The sequence below is a fragment of the Mesitornis unicolor genome, unplaced genomic scaffold (genome assembly GCF_000695765.1).
Source record: "Mesitornis unicolor isolate BGI_N332 unplaced genomic scaffold, ASM69576v1 scaffold17613, whole genome shotgun sequence".
Classification (NCBI taxonomy): Eukaryota; Metazoa; Chordata; class Aves; order Mesitornithiformes; family Mesitornithidae; genus Mesitornis; species Mesitornis unicolor.
Window position 1 is genome coordinate 14,965 of NW_010172761.1, and position 21,152 is coordinate 36,116.

The 21,152-nt window shown below is 35.8% G+C and overlaps 1 protein-coding gene across 1 annotated transcript; it reads left to right on the forward strand.

Moving 5' to 3' along the window:
- Window positions 1-276: 276 nt before the first annotated feature.
- Window positions 277-19,500, forward strand: LOC104537583 (probable G-protein coupled receptor 125; the record flags this gene model as incomplete). Its single annotated transcript, XM_010180512.1, has 5 exons — window positions 277-484; window positions 1,395-1,603; window positions 10,813-10,940; window positions 11,851-11,974; window positions 19,355-19,500. Coding segments are annotated over 5 exons (815 nt in total), but the record flags the coding sequence as incomplete, so codon positions are not given.
- Between the last annotated feature and the right edge of the window lie 1,652 nt (window positions 19,501-21,152).

A 21,152-nucleotide genomic window follows, 5' to 3' on the forward strand; every position in this document is an offset into this window, starting at 1 on the left:
GATGGACCCTCTAGCAGGCACGGTAAGAACCATTCTCACCTCTGCAGCAGGGAGCTTGACCATATAGACTCTCACATTCAATCAAAACATTTTCCCTTTTAATATGCACTGTACCAATCCTATTCCCATGGTTACAGCTCGTGCTTCTTTGGTTGCTTCCAGTCTGTTGGAAAAGGAAGGCAGCATACATTTCTCATACAGGAGTTTAAAACATCATGAAAGCAACCCTGTTGTGATTTGCATTTTAAATGTTTCTCTTTTTTTCTCATTGTACAGAATGCTGTAGCAGTAGCTTCAGTTCATTTGCCACAGTCTGTCTTCTCTCAGTCTTCAGCCTGGCAATCTGTTGATAACTCCACTTGCAAGCTACAGTTTATTGTCTTTCGGAATGGAAAACTCTTTCCTAGCACAGGAAACTCATCAAATCTTGCAGATGATGGGAAACGTAGGACGGTTGCCACACCAGCTGTTTTTGCTAAAATAGGTGAGGAGTTGTTATGCATTATTTTTTTTAATCTAAAAGCTACACTGTACTTGATTATGTAGAGAATAGAGGAGTAGAGTATACAGTGTGCTGAGAGGCTGGAAGCAGTCTCTTCCTTTAGTACAAATGTTTGCAATTGTTCCTATCTGCATGATTTTGTTCAAATTATCCTGCAAATAAAGAAATGCACTTGCTTTATGACTAGAATGCAAATTTTTGACTGTGTTTACAGATGCTTGTTTATTAATGCATGGAGCTACAGAAAATAACCTTGCTTTACTCTTTACAATGAAAATTGCAATGTTAACATCCTAGACTGATAAAAATAAGGCTTTCAGAGTGGGAGTAGTGCCCTGTTGCATGAATCAATACTCACCAGTATACTTTCTGATATGATGGACGTAAAACAGGTGTTGTTAAAGGCTTTTGTCTAAATGTGGTATGTTGTATGTGCTAGTGAGTCATTGTCTTGATTAATTATTCACCCAGGCAATTTTACTAATTTTATTTGATACTGAATAGTGCTCTCATTTGTATTAACATTTTTTAAATGTTTAAATGTGACTTTCAGAGTGCAGAATTGTCTCAGCTATTAATCATACCATGAAACTGAGCTGCAGTTACATGGGCAGTAGTCTAACACTAGTCGTAAGTGGAGAATCTGAAACAACAAAAAAAATCTGCTTTGTGAAGGATGATTAGATCATTTGGACACGTTATTGGACTGAAATGTTCAGATTTATTTATACTATTGCAAACTTTTCTGAATGTGAACATTACCTTTGATTTTGACTATTAACAGTATATGTTTATCGCTTTTTTCCCCATAGTTTAGTGTATCAGATCTCTTTACACAGCATTCATTAATAAAGGGTTTTCTACTCTCTGATTCGGTTTGTTGCTTTTGCAGATGGGTGCAGTTTTGGAAACCTCACCAGCCCTCTTACTATAGGGTTGAGACACTTTGCACGAGGTATAGACCCCATTGCAGCCTTCTGGGATTTTGACCTTCTAGATGGACATGGAGGCTGGTGGGGAGAAGGGTGCCACATAATTAGTTCTGCAGGCAATATTACCACCATTCAGAGTACACACTTCAGTAACTTTGCAGTGCTAATGGTGAGTATATGACTTAGCAAATTTATTTCTCTCTCTCTCTTTTGCCATACATATATATGTTGTTTTTAAGTGTACCTCTATCATTCCTAATTGTCAGCAACTGACCTTCAGTTTTCTATAATGTTTAGTATAAGACAGTCTTAAAGAAAGTAAGTTATTTAACTGGTAGGAAGTGAATAAACCTGGTGGTCAGTTTTAATATCCAGAGACAGGCCTAATAAGAAATGACATTAAATTCAATCTTACAAATGAAAGTTCCACCAAGGAAGGATTAGTATGTAATGGTTATAAATTATAGGGCAGCGTTTAAAAATGTATACTCCTGTGTGCTTTTACATCAGCACATCTCAGAGGCTGGTCTGCTTTTGTTCCTGCCCTGCACTGTGTTGATCATACTAATTAGTTGCAGGCATACCGCAATGTTGAATCATTTAATAAATGGAGAGGAATAACATCTTCTGCTTTTTTAAGTAAGGGCAATGGTGTCCCTGTTGATCCTGTAGGAGTTTTAGTTTGTATACCAATACTGATAGCCTTCTTGTGGAATTGCTGTTAGTGAAGAAAAATATTTCTGTGCAGGTCTAACACATCAGCCTGCTTTAATCTGTTCTCAGTCACACTTACAGTTCCCATTGCAGTTATTTAACTATCCTGCTTAACTGAAAGTTACCTTCATGAAAGCAAAAAGATTATGTATGCAATAATGACATGTTATTATTCATGAAATGAAGGGAATCAAACAAAATATTAAGAGTTTTCTAACATATATAGGTGGAAAAATGTTTGCACCGTTAAAAATATTTATTACAAACCAATTGTAAAAAGATTAGCCAGATGTGTACTATTACTACCAGATTGATCCTGAATGCGGGTGCATGATTGCACTGTAGATGCTGCTTGAGTACATTACAGAAATGTTTATAGTTGACTAAACAATGTATTGTGTGTATGTGTAAGGAACAGCAAACATAGGCGACAGGAATTGCGAGGACGTGTGCAGAGAATACCAATCTGCTGCTGTCAGATGGAACCCAGATGGCAGCCAATCATAGCACAAGGCTGTGGAAGCCACGAGTTAAATGCGGAATTATCATCCACTTCATAAGAACTGATTTCCCTCAGAGTTACTTGAACAATTTTTCAACCATTCCAGAACTGTTCAGAATTTAAGGGCTGTTCCTAAGATTTGATGACATCAAATATACCTCATTTTCTACAGCTTCTATGAGTTCCCTTTTTTCCTCCAGCCACTTGTTTCTCTGAATGTGAAACATAATTTTTCTTTGAGGATGTTTTTCTAAATTCATTAAGGAAAGCACCTGTTGACTTTGCAGGTGCCACACCCAAAATGGCTTCCTCTTCCTTCAACTACTTCAGTTTAGCATGTTCTTCTTCAACTTTGCGTAGTTACTAAATGTTAACTAATTGCTTGCAAACAATTAATTCTAGGTTTCATTTTGTTTGCAAAAATCATATACTGACATAAGGGCTATGACTGAATTTTGGTTTGTAAAGCCGAATGCATCTCTGATAAAATGTAGCAGATTGGTTTTTTCTACAGCCATAGAGGCAACTGAGGCATCTTTTACTGCAGCTTTTGCATCTGCTATGTAATTCTGGTTTAGGTCTTGTGTTTGTTTTGTTATGGTAATTCAACTTTGCTTTTTTTCTTGACAAGAAAATAGAATCTTAGACTCGCCCTTGCTTTGCAATTTATATGGTAGCAAACAATGTGGTATGTTTCTTAGCTCATGTTTCACAGTTGCTTTTAACAATACATACCACACTTATAAATATGTTTTCCAACAGCTGTCTTTCTGAACAGATACTGGAAAACTTTTGTAGCTTTGTTATATGCAACCATTTTCATTGAAGTGTTATTTCTTAATCAGTGTTTTGTGGCATAAAGTCAGGGATTGTTTTATTTGATAGAGACTACACATTTCTGGGCAGTTCAGTTCTTGTACCAGAAATGAAAAATATTTGTTGTTCTGCTTAGCTATTAATTTGTAATAGGAACAATATAAAGTGCCTGTATGCATCTTCTTAATTCACATCTGCGTGCCTAATACGTTTTAAAGTACTAACAAACTGACAGCAAATTTAAAATAGCTAGCATATGGCACGTAGCCAGTGAAATTAGCTACATTATCATGATACATGTTATTAATCTATAATTCTCTAATCCATTAAACCATAAAAAAATCATAATTTATTATTACATTTTGGGGTGATAGCAGAAAACTGAAGGATCTGTAAACTGAAGAGCAGCAATAAAGCAACAGTGATGTAGGTTGACATTACCTTCAGAATAATGTATATCTGGCTGTGGAACAATATGAAATTGAAGCCTCAGTTAATCCAGCTATCCACTGTATGGTTAGTACAGCACATATTCTGATTTGTCATATTTTTAAATAGTAACACAAAATTCCCTGAACTGCTTTTATAAAAGTTGTTCCTACCTATGTACCATAAAAGGGTTAAAATAAATGTGTCATAGAGTCCTTCTTTAGAAAGGCAGTAATCAAGGATTTATCAACTACGATTGATAATTAATAACCATAAGCATACTTCAAGTGAGAGGATTCATGCAGAGCCATTTCATTTCTCTCTGTGACAGTTGTTCAAGTGATGTCAATGAGAGACAGTACAGTTTGGAGGTGGAGTTGGAAAGGAGATACAGGCTCCTTCTCTCACACAGCTCTCCGACTCACTCTGTTCTGGGTTGGGCCAGTGAATGGAAGTAAAATAGTGGCATTAGACATAATAAAGGATTAGCTTTTTCTGATTAGCTTTTGAATGGTACATCCTAGGGGTGAGTAAAATACTGTGAACTAAACCTCTGAGTTATATTTCTGCCTTCTCCATTATATACTGTGTGTTTAGACTAGTCCTCTAGTTTGTCTTGTCTTTTTTCATCTGTAGGAGGAAGAGAGGCAGTCATACTCCAGCTTATTTTGGAGGTGGCCAAAACCCTCTAGGGTCTTGAACTATGAACCTCTGCAATATGACTTTCTGTTTTAGAGTAATATGTTTTGAAGCTTCAGTATACCTGATTATATGTTCTAATTATTAGTTCTATAAATACTATGTATTTGTGCTCTTCTGTGAACTGAGCTGTGTATCAATATTTTAATTTTTCAAGACAATATTTGTGTATGTTATGGCCAATTTATTGCCTTGTAGCCATAGTATATCTGAGTAAAAACTCTTCAGAAGATAACAAAAGTATCCAACAGCAACACTGAATTTCAAAGTTTGAAAAACATCTTTTAGCATACTTTGTCCTTTGTTCTTCCTTTCTTTTTTTCTTAGAACAGAATGGCAGTTCAATGGTGATGGATGTTACTCTAATTGTATACAGCCTATGACTGCTTTGTCAATAGTAATTTCCTCAAATCTGCCAAATAAACACTAGTAAAATTCTTAAATCTAAGTATGCTACTACTCAATTAACATAAAACGGATTAATAAATGTTGTTAGTATTTTTAATTGTAATCCTGAAGATACGTTAGATGAACATAAAATAATAACTCCTTTTCTGTTTTGTCACAATGTATCTCATTATTTCAAACAGGTGGATTTTTTGTGAGTGTAAGAAGTCATTATGTACAAAAGCAGCATACATTCAGTGAATGACTATTTGAGATAACAAGGGCTGAGGAGACTGAGCTGACAAAAACAGAGCAAATCTGAAACTATTCTGGAAGCACACCATGGAAAACCATGGGACTGAGAAATTGAGGAGAGGCAATATACTAAGAACAGATCATGCAAAGAGTTGCAGGATTTTTCTCATTTTGTTTTACAGGCATTCCCTGAATATTCTAAGTCTTTCCAAATTGGTAGGATCACAGTACCACAATTTCAATATTTTCAGTGTGGCTGGAGGCAATTGCAGAAATTTCTTAGGCCTATTAAAATGAAGTTCAGTTCTGAAACAGTCTTCTAAAAATCCATGTTTCAGTTCTTCTCCAAATTAAACAGCCTGTCTAAGCCTTTTGAGAAATTAATTCATGAGTTGGGGAAGTATTACAGAGATGTCATTTAGAAGGTTGACATAATTACAGTATTTGACATTTTCCCCATAGAGAACACAGAGTTTTCTTGTGGAAACGTGTTCTGTGGAACACAGTCCAGCTCCGTTCCACGTGGCTGTGGAAACGTGGTTCAGTACTTTGAAAAATCAGGCTGGTTAAGAAAGAGGTTTGAGAATTAACTTTTCTGATTTTTTGTGTTTAAATACCTACTTTTACACCTACAAAATAGACCACAGCGGAGTTTAAGTACCAAAGACTATGGAAGTGATCCAGAAAGTTTACCTGCTATCTGCAAAATTAATGTTTTCTGGAAACTGAAAAGTTCTCTGCAATTAGATTTGTCTGCATGTGCATAGATGTGCCCCAGACTGAAAGGCTAGATTTCTAAGCTCTACTGTCAATCAAAGGCCTGCCCAAGAGGCACATAGTCTTCACCTAAGTCCCCAGCTGGCATATATTTCTCACCTAAGAATGCTTAGCCCATATGGATGATATTGAGTCCAGCTTCCCAGAAAAGGTTGCTTTTTTTTAGAATATTCCTGAATGTGCCTATCTTTTGCATAAAGCCTTGGAATTAGAGTACTCGTAAGAGCAAGATCTGGCTTTTATTCCTTTCTCCATGGTTTATATTTAGTTTTTATTAAATTAAACTTAATAACATGTATTACTTGCTCTGTAAAATGCATAAACTGGCTTGGTACTTTGGACAAAAATCCAGGCTTGTCTCCTTCAAAATGCCCTAACTTTATAACAAATCAAACTTCTGACTCGAGCTCTTTCTTTTTGTTTGCTCTTGCTTTTTGTTGACTTAATGGATCTTGTGTTCTTGGTGATACAGCTTCAACCACAGGGTAAAGGGATCCATACGATAAAGGAGCTCAGTAAAATGGGCTAACTCTTGGGAAATAGAAGATGTAAGTTAAAGACCTTGAATCCAGATCTTGACCCATCTTATTGTCTTGGTGACTTCTACTGGACTCCTTCCAATTTGTCAATGGCTTTCGTGCACTGCAGTGCCCCAACCTGGATGTGCTAGTCAAGATTTAGTCTCACAAGTGGTGAATAGAAGGGAATAATCACTTCTCTCGGCCTGCACCCTTGCTAATTTGTGCTAATATGGCCCGGTATGAGGTTCACTTATGTATCACAAGGGCTCACCCCTGGCTTGCTTTCTATTTATTGCCTACCAGAACCCTCTGATCTTTTTCTGCAAAGGATCTTTGCAATCAGTTGTCCCCCGGCCTATACTGCTGTCAGGGCTACTCTGTTCCAGAGGCAGGAAAGTTTTTCTTTCTTTTCATTGAACTTCATGAGATTCCTGTAAGCCCATTCCTCCAGTCTGTTGCGATCTTGCCAAATGGCAGTCCTGCCCTCCAGCACATCAACCGCTCCACTCAATGTGTGTGTTACAGTGTTTTCAGCTCTCCATAGAGACCAAATTCTATGGATAACTTCCATATTCTGGTGCTCCTAAACATCCTAATATTTGGCATCTAATTTTAAGTTTTGTGTAAGTAGAAGTTGGAATCTAAATATGAATACAAATATAAATCTTACCATAACTGATTGTTCAAATGCACTTGTGTTTCTAAGTCTCTGTGTTGCTTCAATACCACTTCCTTGAGGAATACAATTTCAGGTGTCCTGCTTTAAACACAGAAACCAGTTAGAATATACTTTCTAAAGTCATACTATTACAAGCAATATATTAAAAATACATGTTTAATTTGCCAATATAAGTAGATTAATTACAAAAATCTACAATACAAACTAAATTGTTTTTAGCAGTGTGATTTTTGTGAAAGTGTAAGATATTTAATATTAGTTCACTCTATCTTCCTCTCAGCTTTCTCAGCATCTGCTATTAGATGTCTCAGTGCTGCCTTTGGTATGTAGTTTGTCTACACCTCTTCATATTTTCATATTGAGTTTTAACTGGTCAACAGATGGGTCTGTTTCAGTCGATTTCTGGAATGAAGTCTCAAGTAAAAGTGAAACAGTCCTATTTGCACTCTGATGTTTTTATAATTCTGATTCTTAGATGAAATCGCTGATTAAAAAGTCTTTTTCTGTCACTAATTTCGGCCGCTAATTTCTCTTGTGCCTTATATACTGTGTTGGCGTTTACAGCTGAAAGAAGCTGGTTTCACACCTTCTTTTAAGAGTGAATGAATGACCACTTCTCATTAGACAACATTTTACTAGCCTTGTAGCTGTAGACAGCAGTTTGTAATGGTCAAAGTCCTGTGTGCATTTTCATTTAGATAATTCCTGTCATTTTTCAATATCATCATCATTTGTATCCCCTGTAGGAAGTAAAATCAAACCTACCTTTTTAAAATGCAACATACAATTATGCTGCTTTGTGTACAGCATGAAAAAAATAACATTGTTTTCTGCATGCTGTCTTCCCCAGAGGATTACTCATGAGAGGTTGACAAATCAATAAGGTTTAGTTATCACCAGAAAGCAGACAAGATAAGTTTATTGTATCTATAATGAAATCAGTTTTCAATATACAAAACTCTTAAAAAGGATATTCTACCTTGGCAATACTTCATTATAATACTCAAAAGTTCTACCACTTATTTAGTGTACAAGATTAGAGATAATAAAAAATTAATATTTAAAAATTGAATTAGCTTTAAGATGCTGATTGTTCTTGATTCTTCTGCAGGCAAAATGGCTGTAGGACATATGACATTTGCCTTTATACTGCTGTTCAAATATAGTGATTGGTTGATCCTTGCATTTACACTGTTAAAAGCTGGTTCTTTAAGTACACTGACTGATGCCATCTCAAGTAAAATCGCTTTTTTTTGTTGCTACATAAATATGTATTAGATATATATTTCTTCAAATAACTCCACTGTTACTACTATATTAGTTACAGTAACAGGTTTCTTAATGCACAGAACTGAAGCAAGTGTATACTTAAAATAATGACAAAGTGTAATAATAGTATACCAAAATATGATTATATCAGTAAGATCTAGAAGTAAATACTTTCTCATTTTCAGTAAAGTATTTCTATTTAAATTCTCCAGTATTTACATTACTACTCTAGTAATATGAACCAAAATTGTACTGAACATTTCTGGTAAATTGTAGTCTACCTCAAGAAATTCACTCTGTAAAAGAATTAATCAGGAGATGATGCAAATAAAAACATGAGAGAAAAGATGGTCCAAAAAAGGGTGTTTGAGTGGAGATTCCGTGACAGTACTGAGCCAACAGACTTTTAAAGAATTATTTGAAGTTTGTGAATTCAGTATATCCTGAATGTGTATTCATGTGCCTTAAAAAAAAGAGGAAAAAAAAGAGGAAAAGAAAAGGAAAAAAAAAGAAAGAAAAAGAAAAAATCAAGAGCATAGGTTTGTCACATTAAAAATCTACCAAATGAAAAGACAGAGTTCTTTTCGCATTGTATTCTACTTGTGGTTGAGGGAAGAGTACCAAAATATATTAGAAAACAGCATAAGAGTACCTCTGTGACAAGTGACTCCACCTCTGACTTTACGTCTTGGTGAGGTGGGCAGGGCTGATAGAGGACTTGTGTATGGGACAAAGTGACTGAGCAAATATAACTGAGGTACACATGCAAGCTGGAGGAAGTACTGCAAGAGAAATGGGATGTGATGGCATATATTTGCCATCTCATTTATATGTTATTTGTTCATTTTGATGGTCTTTTTTATATATGTTGTCAGCAGCTCTGTTTTAGGACTGACATTAATACGCATCTGGATAAACTGGGACAGTCAATCTTAGGAACTTTAAAGCTAGTATGAAGAACAACAATTGACTACTAGGGCATCTGTTACTTGCACGGACCTTTCTGGAAAGTAAACGAGCAGTAACTTTCCCCTTAATATAATAATTGCATATACTCATGAACATTAGCTGCTTGTACATGGACAAGTTCATATACATAAATAATGGTGGTGGAAATCAGCTCTCTGCGTGCATGCGCAATTAAAAAAAAAAAAAAGTATTAGCATTACAGTACAAGTCTCCAAGGGGAAGATTTCACCTCAGGAAAATAGTGTATTGAATCTTCTTTCAGGGAAACCTAAAACTAACAAATAAGAGAAAAGTCTTATAAATGTAGGTCACCATTTTTGGTGTTAAGAGTTTGCTTGATAGATATATTCCGTACCTTTTCAGATTTTGGCTTTTTTCTGTGCTCTATATTCATTTTTGTGTGCACAGTTAATGCCCATTGCACATGAAAACAGGCATGTAGACAACACTTTGCACTCAGGTGATTGTTTATGTGTTTAATTTATAGCTTTATTTGCAGAAATGTGGTGCCACAAACAGATGTGAACCTCTAATGTTTGGTTTAATTCACCTAGTCTAAAGACACTGTTTTCTGTAATGGTCTCCTTTTCCTTTCCATCCACCAAACCTGCATATTTAGCTGTCCTATTATTTCTTACTTGTGAGATCCAATAATTTAGAATGGGAATTTGATACGTTTAATTTTACAAAGATAGTAATAGTTTTTCATTATGTTTTTCATTAAGAATTGTGTCAGTAGGCACTAGCAGGTCCAAAAGGAATGCGTGGATCTTTGCTGTTAGTGTAGCTGTCAAGCTGATTTTTAATTGATACTGCTAGCAGAGTATTTGCAGCTAAGTGTGAAGGTCACTGGGTCAGAGGCATTATATCAACTAGGAATTATATTTGAATATAGGAGCGAGTCAGTTGATATTTTGGGTGTATCTTCATGGCTTTTGTTTATTTGAGTGGTTCTTCTGCAGCCATGTATATGCCATTTAGAGACCTTTATGGTGATTTGATATTTTGTACTTAATATCCAAGTAAAATACACACATAAAGTTCATGTTATCAGAAGGAACAAATATTGCTAATGCCTGGAAGACATAATATTCTGTGCAGTTTTTTTCAGACTGTATTTTTAATTAGGATATGTCTGCTTGTACAGAAAAGGCTAATTTCTGTTTTGCAAGGTGTATGCAGATGAGGAAAGAACAGTCTGATGTTTTTGTAAATTCATGAACTATATCTACATAAAAAGTTCATCATCTTATTTTCCTGCTCTTGAAAGGGAACAGCTAGAAACGACAGGACATGCTGAAATGAATTCTCAGTGTGTCACACATGCCTAACAATGTCAAATCATTTTGCTTTCTCCATAGGATTTTAAGACAGTGCTGTCTTTCCCCCAGTACCCAGGGGAATTTCTGCACCCTGTGGTATATGCATGTACTGCAGTTATGTTGCTGTGCCTGTTTGCTTCCATTATCACCTACATTGTCCATCACAGGTAAGAATTTTAAGCACTTGTGTTAAACAGTCAGCATTTAACAATGCTGAAGTACTCCAGTTTTTCTAACCCTCACTGAAAAGATAAATTATCTGAATTACTGTTGGATATAAATATCAGCAATGTGATTTAGACCACAGACATAAAAAAAAAAATTATGTCAACCTTTCTCAAGCTGCTCCCAAGCTGTATCTTTCCTGAGACATGTATAAATGGTCTACACACTGTTCCTAAGATTCCTAACTTGACAATTCAGTATAAAACCACATGCACTATCAAATTGCTGTCTGGCAAATTCCAACCAAAGAGCTGCATTTTGGACAGCTACACTGGTAGGGCTGGCTTCAAAGAGCAAGTTTAGTTGAAAGACTTGGTAACTTTCATTGGATAAAAAAAATTCTTTTGGCTTCCAAATCTTCTTGGTTTTAGAAAACTTGTGTTTTCCTTTTTATGAAAGATTTATATAAATGCCATTTTAACTACATACTTCCGTTAAAGACCATTAGCAATTTAAGAGAGTAAGAATGTATTGTACTGTAGAAGCTGCTAAATATTAATTAAGTGAACTTAATGGAATGACTTCTGATCTTCAGCTTCCATTTAATCCTTTAGAGATGTCTTGCTAAAGTTATCCATATCTGAAGCTATGCAATAAGCCTTTTGCTGTTACTACTCTACTTTAAATGCTTGATTTGATGGAGGAGTCAGTAGATTCTTTTCATTATTTCTACCATTGATTTTAAATTTTTACCATTGATTTCAATGCTGTATAAATTGAGCTCTCTTCTATAGGTATATTGCTATGTAGGTATTAAAGAATCAAACAATTTAATTCCATCATATTTTTCAGAAGCATGATTTTCATAAGAAATATGTTGTTTTCTAATTTTAAAATGTGATTTTTCAACAGCACAATCCGAATAAGTAGAAAAGGATGGCACATGCTTCTCAACTTTTGCTTCCATACTGCTCTTACATTTGCTGTTTTTGCTGGTGGAATTAATCGTATTAAATATCCAATTATATGTCAAGCTGTAAGTATTTGCCTTGGTAATTCTTACTAACAGAATGAAAATCTGATACCATATCTTTTAACACAATGTTTATAGTTCTCTTTCTTTTCATATATTGTTCTTGCATCTTAAGTTCTTTAGAATAAGTCATCTTTATAAGCAAGTCTTTTACAGGCCACCACTGGGAGTGTTCAGTGTTTGGTTGTCACCTGAGCTTCTGTTAAAGGCTGACCAACACATTAACTTCTCTGCAGGTCCCTTATTTAAAAAAAAATCCCTGAAAATCATAATATTTCTCTGTTCTGCAGAAAAGTTGAAAACTATGTTTCCCAAATATTTCTAGGGTCCTTTCTGATCTTTGGATTGAACGTGTGAAACTGAAGTTACTGCTACTCTTTTGTAATATATATACCATTTGCCTGAGGGTGGCTCTGGCTTCAATGGGTGATTCCTAAGTATATACTTGGGCAGCTTAATGTTTATAGTACTATTGTGTCTTTTAATTACAACTCAAGCTAAGGAGACAAAGCAGACCAGTATGCTTGCAATTTATGAACCCCTGTTTGCACTTGCTGGACTATTTCACATTTCTTGCTTCATCCTTTCCAGGAATGTAGTGCCATGAGCTGCACAGAGAGGACATGGCTTCAGCTGCTCTGAATATAGAGGCTGAGTCAGTACAGTGTGTAAAGAGAGTCATGGGAACAGGCTTCCCAGGGGGGTGGTGGAGTCACCATCCCTGGAGGTGATCAAGAAGCTCGTAGACACTTCAGGACATGGTTTAGTGGGCATAGTGGTGTTAGGTTGACAGTTGGACATGATCTTAAAGGTCTCTTCCAACCTTAATGATTCTATGATTTCAGTCATCTTCCATAACACTTGATGAGGGCTTGTTGCAATTTCTTTATCTTAAATATTTCTTCCTCATGGATTTGGTAGAAGTGCTCCAGATCTTAGGAGTGTTGTTGGTATTTACCTGTAGTAAAGCACGTTGTTAAGCCAACAGTCTCCCAGATATTTTGCCTGTCACTGATCTGGTTCTTCTGATTGGCTTGAATGGATGTAAACAGAAAGAGTGACCAGGCAACAGCAGAGTCACTGCAAAACTTGCACAACTAGTGTAAGAGTTATCGCTCTAATTTTCAGTGAGATGCTTTGGAAGCCTTTAGTGGATACTTATGCATGACCATCAATAAACACCACGTGTAGATCTCTAAGCACCTGTAATGTTCTACATGCAAAGTCTACCTATGTACATTACATGGTATTCATTTAAATGACAGTTGTCCACTGATTATTCTGAGATAAATATCACACAATATCTAGTGTATTGTGTCATAATTAATCTGTGAGTTCTAGCAAATTGAAATATCATTTACCATTGTCTTTATCTGCAGTTTGCAAGTGAGGGTAGCAGATTAGTTTGTAGGGCAGCCATGGTTGTGTAATTACACAATCACAAATGACCATCTGTTGTTACCATCATTGTCTGATTATTTACTTTGCAGATTGCATGGTAACAATGAAGTATTAACAGCAATAATGAAAAATTGATTGAGATAAATGAGTTATTAATGATTTGTTATGAGTAATACATAAACTACACTGCTATCTTCATAAAATGCATTATCAGTGACAGCTGTTTCTTGCTATGGTACAGGGCCAGATTCTGAGCTGCTAAGAAATATGCATACTTAGGGAAACTGAATGGACCCATTCACATGTGCCTTCCAGTCAGTTTCATAAAGTTCTTTATTTACATGACACCATGCTACATCAACAGACAATATCACTTGTGGTTAAAATATAGGAAAGATACAGAACACACAAGACACACACAGTCCTCTGGTTCCTGATAGAAATTGTCTGATGTAGTCAGATAGGGCTAAAGGATGCAACAGTCCAAACAATCTAAGACAAAACTCCTATAGCAGGTAACACAGGCTGAACAAACGTTCACTTTCAGAACATTGTACCCCACCACAGACCCTTTTTTGACTACTGACAACATTTTTTCAAGCTTCTCTGAGTCCCAGTGCCTGCCTCCTCCTGTGATAGCCCTGACGGTATTACTCTGTGAATTAATATTCACGATGCCAAAGCTAGGAGGTAGGTAAGTGACACTTACTATTAGTTTCCCCAGAAGTTCATGTATTTGAACGTTTCCCATAGCTTGTGTAAGCAGTGGTGGGATGTGCAGCACTCGTTTTCTCCTGTGTGTGGAATATAGCAATTCTTTAAATCTCTCAGCCTAATGAAAATTACATTTATATAGCTGTTGTGGGCTGTGTGTTCCTCAAATCAAAGTTTTGTCTCTTTCTCCTTTTTTTTCAATTCTGTAAAAAACTGATATTAGGGCTCAAAAATATATTTGTGAAAATATTACTGCTTCAAGCAGCACTAAAATATTATACTCCATGTGTAACATCTTTGGTGTTGTTATAGCACAGGTATCTTTCCCTCTGCTACAATTCAAAGCACAGATTTACCCTGCAGCAATATAATTTGCACTTTTTGTTTCCTGAGTGCATAGATCCCAAGATTCCAAGTGCAAGCACTTTCTGTCCTAATAACTGAAATATGATGTCAAAGCCACTTTTCTTATTATGATTATCCCTAAACCTTTCACTCAGTTTTCACTGCAATGTCCTTACCCAAGTGAAATAATAGACTGAGTTAATTTTTGTCCTACGTAATTAACCAAAAAAGGTGGTTCTAAAATAACTTCAGTTGGATCACCTTATCCCTCTAAATGAGGTGTCCCAGACTAATTTTAAGCAGCAGGAATTAATGCTATGGAAATGGATCCATTTTCTTTGGTAGATAGCTGGAAGAACCTTCATATCCCCTTAAAGGCAAAGTAAATACACAAAAAATGTGTTTTCCGTGATAGTAAGATATTTATTTTTATCTGGAATCTAAAAATCTACAACTTCCTTTTCAAACTACGTACCTATTTGAGAGAGGATTTTGTATAGACAATCTCACTTGGTGCGTTCTATGCAGTCTTTAAGATTTATAAAGAAAGTTGGTGTTAGAGTGCTGGTCTGGAAGAGCTAATTGCTACGTTACAGATTTTCTGTGTGAGGTTGTATCTACAGACTGTTTAGACTACCCATGAATCTTATTTCTGGGTGTCACTGAATGCTGACTGTTGTTGTAGAATAAAGACTCTTGAGTTTATGGCAAAATAATTTTATTTGAGGCAAAGGTTGTGTTAGGAACAGCAGAATGGGATTAATCAGAGCCAGTACACTAGCCAGAAAGGTGCTTGAGCCAGCCAGTGGATGATGCAGTCAGCCCCTTCCATTTTCCAGACTTAGGGTCTCGGATTACTTTCCTTCAAAGTGCAGGAGGAGGCGTTTTCCTTTCACATAAAGAATGAGCCAGAAGGAGACACAACTGTAGCTGGATTGCTCCCCATGTCTGGGAGGCACTGATTCTCTACCCTCAGTCTGAAAGATTTCATTCTCATGTTCCCTGCTTTCCAGAGCATGATATCCATGAGGATACTAGGGGATGAAATCATCAGTTCAACATGTTGAAGCATGAAGGATAGGCTTAGGGGCACAAGATTCAGGAGAAAAGTTAAGGAGTGAGACAAAATAAGATTTTTTTTTTTATCATAGTAGCCAGTCACTGCATGGCATGATTACTTCAATCACATCTCCAAGAATCTACCGTATGGTTTATCAGATTAAATCTTCCATGTAAACTTTGGCAAGGCTCAGATCTTCCTTCTCCCTGATGAGTGTTGTATGTGAAGCTGCTTGTCAATTCCCTTCTGTAGGGCAGTAAGTCTTCAGCAAAAAAAGTGAAGCCTGTTCCATACTAGCCAGTAGCCTGGAAGTTAGAATGCTACCCTTGGAAGTCCAACAGTTGAATTTGAATCTCATTAAACTAAGGAGGTCCTAGACCTATGTGCCACGTCTCAGATAGGAGCTGTAGCTATAAAAATATTATAGAAAGAGGACGAAAAAAGCAGTTCTTTCTGCTCTAGCTTTATTTAAAAAAAAAGTGTAAAATTAATGTACTGTGATCAAGTTTGCGAGTCAGGGTGTCTCAAGAGAGGAATGGTATGTAAGAGCTCTTGAGTGGTCTTTGAGAGGTGCTGCATTGTCCAACTCTGCAGAGACAAAAACAGAGCTGGTCATATGCACAAGCATGACTTTAGGTAGCTGGAAACTTTTATGATTACTACTGGAAAAAAAAAGGTTTTAAATTAAAAACTAGGCAAAAACAAAGAAATTTGTGTACAAATTAAAGTTGATCAAGAGACCTTTGTGTGCCAAAATGCTTTGCATAAATGTGTTTTCTGGTCATTACCATGGTAACTCCATGGTGCGGAATTTAATTTGCCTCTAAGGTAGTGAAATATATTGAAGGAGCACATACAGATAGCAGCTTCTTACTGTAGAAAAGTGTAATCCTCAATTCAGTAGGCTAGTGCTCATTTCCAAAAATAATAGTTCTAAGAGCACAGGAGACAGAAGTACTAAGTCCAAGGAAACAAAAAAAAATTCACCACGTGACTGGTGTTATTAAATAGCTTTAATAGCTTTTTTAGCTATTTTAGCTACAGCTTTTTAATAGTGCAACACTGACTTCAATGCATATGTCCTCACAAGGTCTTTCTGTACCATTTGGCCTGTCAGTGGAAAACCTTCTTATGAATGAAGGTCATCACATTCAATCATAATCCTTTGTTATGTGCAGAAAACTTGACACTTCTCACACAATTTTGTGTGAATTACAAAAGTTCTATTTATAGGGAAAATAGTTTTAAGGGAACATATTGGTATTTAATTTGTATCTATTTATTGGCCTCTTAAGCGCTACAGAGGCATGAATCCAGTAACAAGATATACACAGGTAAATTTGTAGCTTGAAGCTTTAGTGCATAAACCTAAGGTTTATATTTGATAACAGAGTTAACTGAGAGGTTACTGAACAAAGCTTGCTTTGTCCTACTCGCCTTTCTGTTGAGCTTTGTCTTCCCCTTTCATGTCATGAGCTTGTACCTCATGTGTTTCTAGGTTAGGACTCTGATGTCTTCCTAGCTTGAAAGAGGTAGTTCCACTGAAGGGGAAAAAAGAACATGCAGCCACAGCCCCTAAGTGCAACAGTGAGGAAAATACATACCTGTGGCATGAGTGATGTCAGTGTGTAGATATGGAGGAGGAAGAGACAGAAAGCAAAGCCCACCACTTTGAAACACTGCATTTTCAAGATGAGATGTGACAAGCATTTCTTTGCTAATTATTATTAGTAAATGAATAAAGGCAGAAATCCTAGTCCAGAAAGCAGATTTTGTGATTGCAAGTGAGAAACCAAATCATCACCACACAGAGAGATGGGAACTCTTTCCTTTGGAATTCGGTATAACAGCTCAGCGTGCCCTTCAAAATTCCACATTTTTGTTGTGTCATATATGTTTTATCTTCAGATTGTCGCCATTGTCCTTCAAATCTGTCAGTCATGAGGAGGTCTTGTATCATCAGAATATATCATCTTTTCCTTTAAGTAAGAAATGCAAATACATTTTTTATTGAGAGAGAAAGAAGCATATTATTTGAGAGTTGGTACAGAAGATGATAACTTTTCAGCTCTTTTCCATGTTTGTTCTATTTGTCCATATATCAAAAGGAACTGAGTTGCTGAAATATGAGCACACTGTGGAGAAAGGTAATGTGACTAAGGTGTGGCATAGCAATGACGTTTTCAGTTCACTTACCTCCTTCAACGTTAAATAAAATTGTTTTATTGTACTATTTTTAGGAGTCTAATTCACTTAGGTGGCTGATCATTTCTGTATACATGGCCATGTATGTTGTCAAAATTTCACACGTAGGTGCCTTGTCACATGGAATCCATCCCTGCTGTTCATATTAATATGGACTCTTTGTCATACTTGTATAGAATAATTACAGAATATATGGTAGCAGTACTATGCTGCAATGAGAGGTTATGAACCAAATCTCTAGAATTTTTCCAGTTCTTTCTCATGTTTCCCACCTTCTTTTTCTCCCCTTTTCTCCTCCCTCTCTTCTCTGTCCTGCCTTACTCTTTCATTCCCACCCCAGCTCATAGTCATATTCACTGTGTCCCTACAGAAATGCTGCAAGCTGCATAAGAACCAAGTCCAGACACCACTAGCCACTGAACTGGCAATGTCTGCCAGCTGATTGTACAAAGTTGTCTCATTCTTTTATTTCTGCCTCTTTTACCTCAAGCGACAACAGCTATGAAGGTTTTATACTCCCTTATCTAATGTGTCAGACAAGTCCCAGGGAGAATTACGAAAGGGGTTTCTGTTGATGATATTTGCTGCTGTCTTCAAGTTTGGTGCTATACTCCTTAATGTAAACAAAATTAATGGAATTTTTTTCTTTACCCATCAATTAGTTTGTTTTAAGTTGAGCAAAAATGAACACTGGTTCAAATAAATCATTATAATAGACTTGTGTTAGCTCTATTCAGCAATTTTCTGCATTCTTTAAACATTTATGTGCTTTCCAATTATAGCAATATTTTACTTGTCACTGCAAAATGTCAGGTTGTTGCTTCAAAGGTAACCTCATTTTATATAATCAGATGGAGACTTAGCTGATGTAATAAAGCATTGGAGATTGGATAAAATTCCAATTACTGTTTCCATAGTAATGAATAACAATTACTAACATAACAAAGATGTCAGTATTTTAGAAGTGTTTGTACTTTATTTTACTTTCAATGATAAACACACCAGTTTCTTGGAGAAAAAATTATAATAACACTATTGAGAGTTTGTATTTCCTTTTAAGGGAGGATGCCAAGATCTGTCATTTGATTTCAATAATTGGGCAGGTTTTTAAGTTCCTTAAAGTATAGCTGAAAATAATCTGGTTTAAGGCAAATAACACTGATCCCATTACAAGAAGTCAACCTTGGGTATATGCAGCTGAGAGGGAACTACAGCAGGATATTCCTGAATAATGGAAGGAAATGGTAGCATAATAGGAAGCAAAAATGCTGACCTCTCATTAATTTTTAAATTGCATTGTCATGATAAGCTAACAAAGATTGCAACACAAAGTAAGCTTCACATCACTTTAAATCCAGGTGTAAAAAGTTGTCATTAACCAGGTTCTTGGAAAACAAATGTCTTTACAGTCTTGGTTTCATAACATACCGTCTGGTATCACAGATATTATCTATGATAGATTAAATAACAGATTCCATCTGCTTTTTAGAAGTGTTTTCCCTAATTAGAAATAACCAGAGAGAAAGAAAAAAATTATGCACTTACTAATTCATTTGAAAATATTGGTTTGCTTGTACACTTACACAGTAAGATTCTTCTAAAAGTCTTGTTTTACTGATCAATTTACTGACTTGTTTAACTGTCCACTCTTTTTTTAGGTTGGCATAGTACTACATTATTCTACACTCTCTACTATGTTATGGATTGGTGTAACTGCCAGGAATATTTATAAGCAAGTCACGAAAAAACCTCAGCCATGCCAAAACAGTGACCAACCTTCTTATCCAAAGCAACCACTACTCAGGTATGGAATATTATCTATACTTTTTTCTTTTTAAATGTATTCCTAAAACATACAAATTTTAAACAAAGTCTCACTTTTGTTTCTATATTCTTTACTTTTTATGGGCTATAAATAGGATCCATAAAGAACTGAGTCACTTAGGCGTATATAAAAATCTGAATATTTATTGTATGCTAATACTTTACTCAGGAGATGGAAATATGCAAAACTGGTATTGGCAAGGTTCAGGTACCTTCATCTGAACAGGAACAATTCAAGTGTTCCTGCTGGTTTCTTGTGGAGGAAAAAAACCTGTCTTGCTTCCAGGTTAAGACATTATTTAATCATCAGAAATTACACTATAATGACTCTCCTTTTACCCTTATCTATTCTGCTGTAAATCTTGCCCACACTTGTATTGATTGCCTAGTAACCTGATAGCAAGCTTCCTCATTCCACATCAGAGATCTAATGCTATTACAAGAGCGACTGAAAGTCTGGACTCTCTATATCAGCTTTCTAGTTGGAGCAGACTAACTAACGTGTCTCTGACAGCATGGCAGGTGTAGTGCTGCAGAAATTTTAAACTGATGCCTATGTGATGCTGAAACTTCAAGCCAAAATAGTCGGTTTGCATAGGAATAAACCCAAACAAACAAAAAATCCAGCAACTTACCACAAACTAGGATTTCTTACCAAATGCATGAGAAGATGGATTAATCTTTTTTGACTTTAGCTATCAAAAAGTTAGGTATTAGCCAAAGTTATCTAGTGTCCCTATATACATTTTGGAGGGAGTCTGAGACGGAGAGGAAGTTCCAGAGAACAATTCCTCCCATCTGTCTTGGATGTTTGTGTGAGGACAGGATAAATTGTCTTATTGAAGTGCCTCTCTTTCCCAACAGATCATGGAAAAACCTGAATGGTCACTTTAAACTAAAGACCTCAGTTTTATATTGAAGGACAGGAAATACAAATTTGATTTATGGCTTTGCTGTAAAAAATCCAGATTACTGTATTCTTTTAAGCAGACTTACTTTCAACAGAAGATGTTTATTAAGTAGCATTTACAGATGGCTGTGTGAGTCTGTCATAGCTTGTTAAATGTTTACAGGAAGATGAATTGTGTTTTGCTGTCTGTCTCTGCTGAGTGAAATGTTTATTAAAATGATTAGTTTTCTGCTTTTTAAAACAATTTCTGTCTAGAGGTGAAATTTATTGAATTTATTTTTCTTCATAAAATTTGTATAGTGAAGAGCCGTATTGAACATTAGCTTTGTTAGGTGTAGAGAAGACTACATACTTTCACTGAGAGTGCCTGACTTTGCTAATCCATGATTTACTAGACCATTCTTCACAGATGAGAATTTCACTCTTTCAATTACTCATGGCAAAACGAATAATTGCCAATTTTCAAATGCTGCACTGTAGCTTTTAAGGTAGAAAATTGTTAAAGGTTATATAGACCCAGCGTAGTGTCTGTTCTTGAAATTCAAATCTTATTTGAGTTGGAAAACAATAGACAATCTGGTTACAAAAAAGATTGTACTAATTAGAATCTTTGTTGTACCAGTTATGTTGAGGTTCTCACATAACGAAAATAAATAGTAGATACTTCAAGTTTAGTAATATAAATGATAAACCTTCTTTATCTGTATGAGAACATGACTATA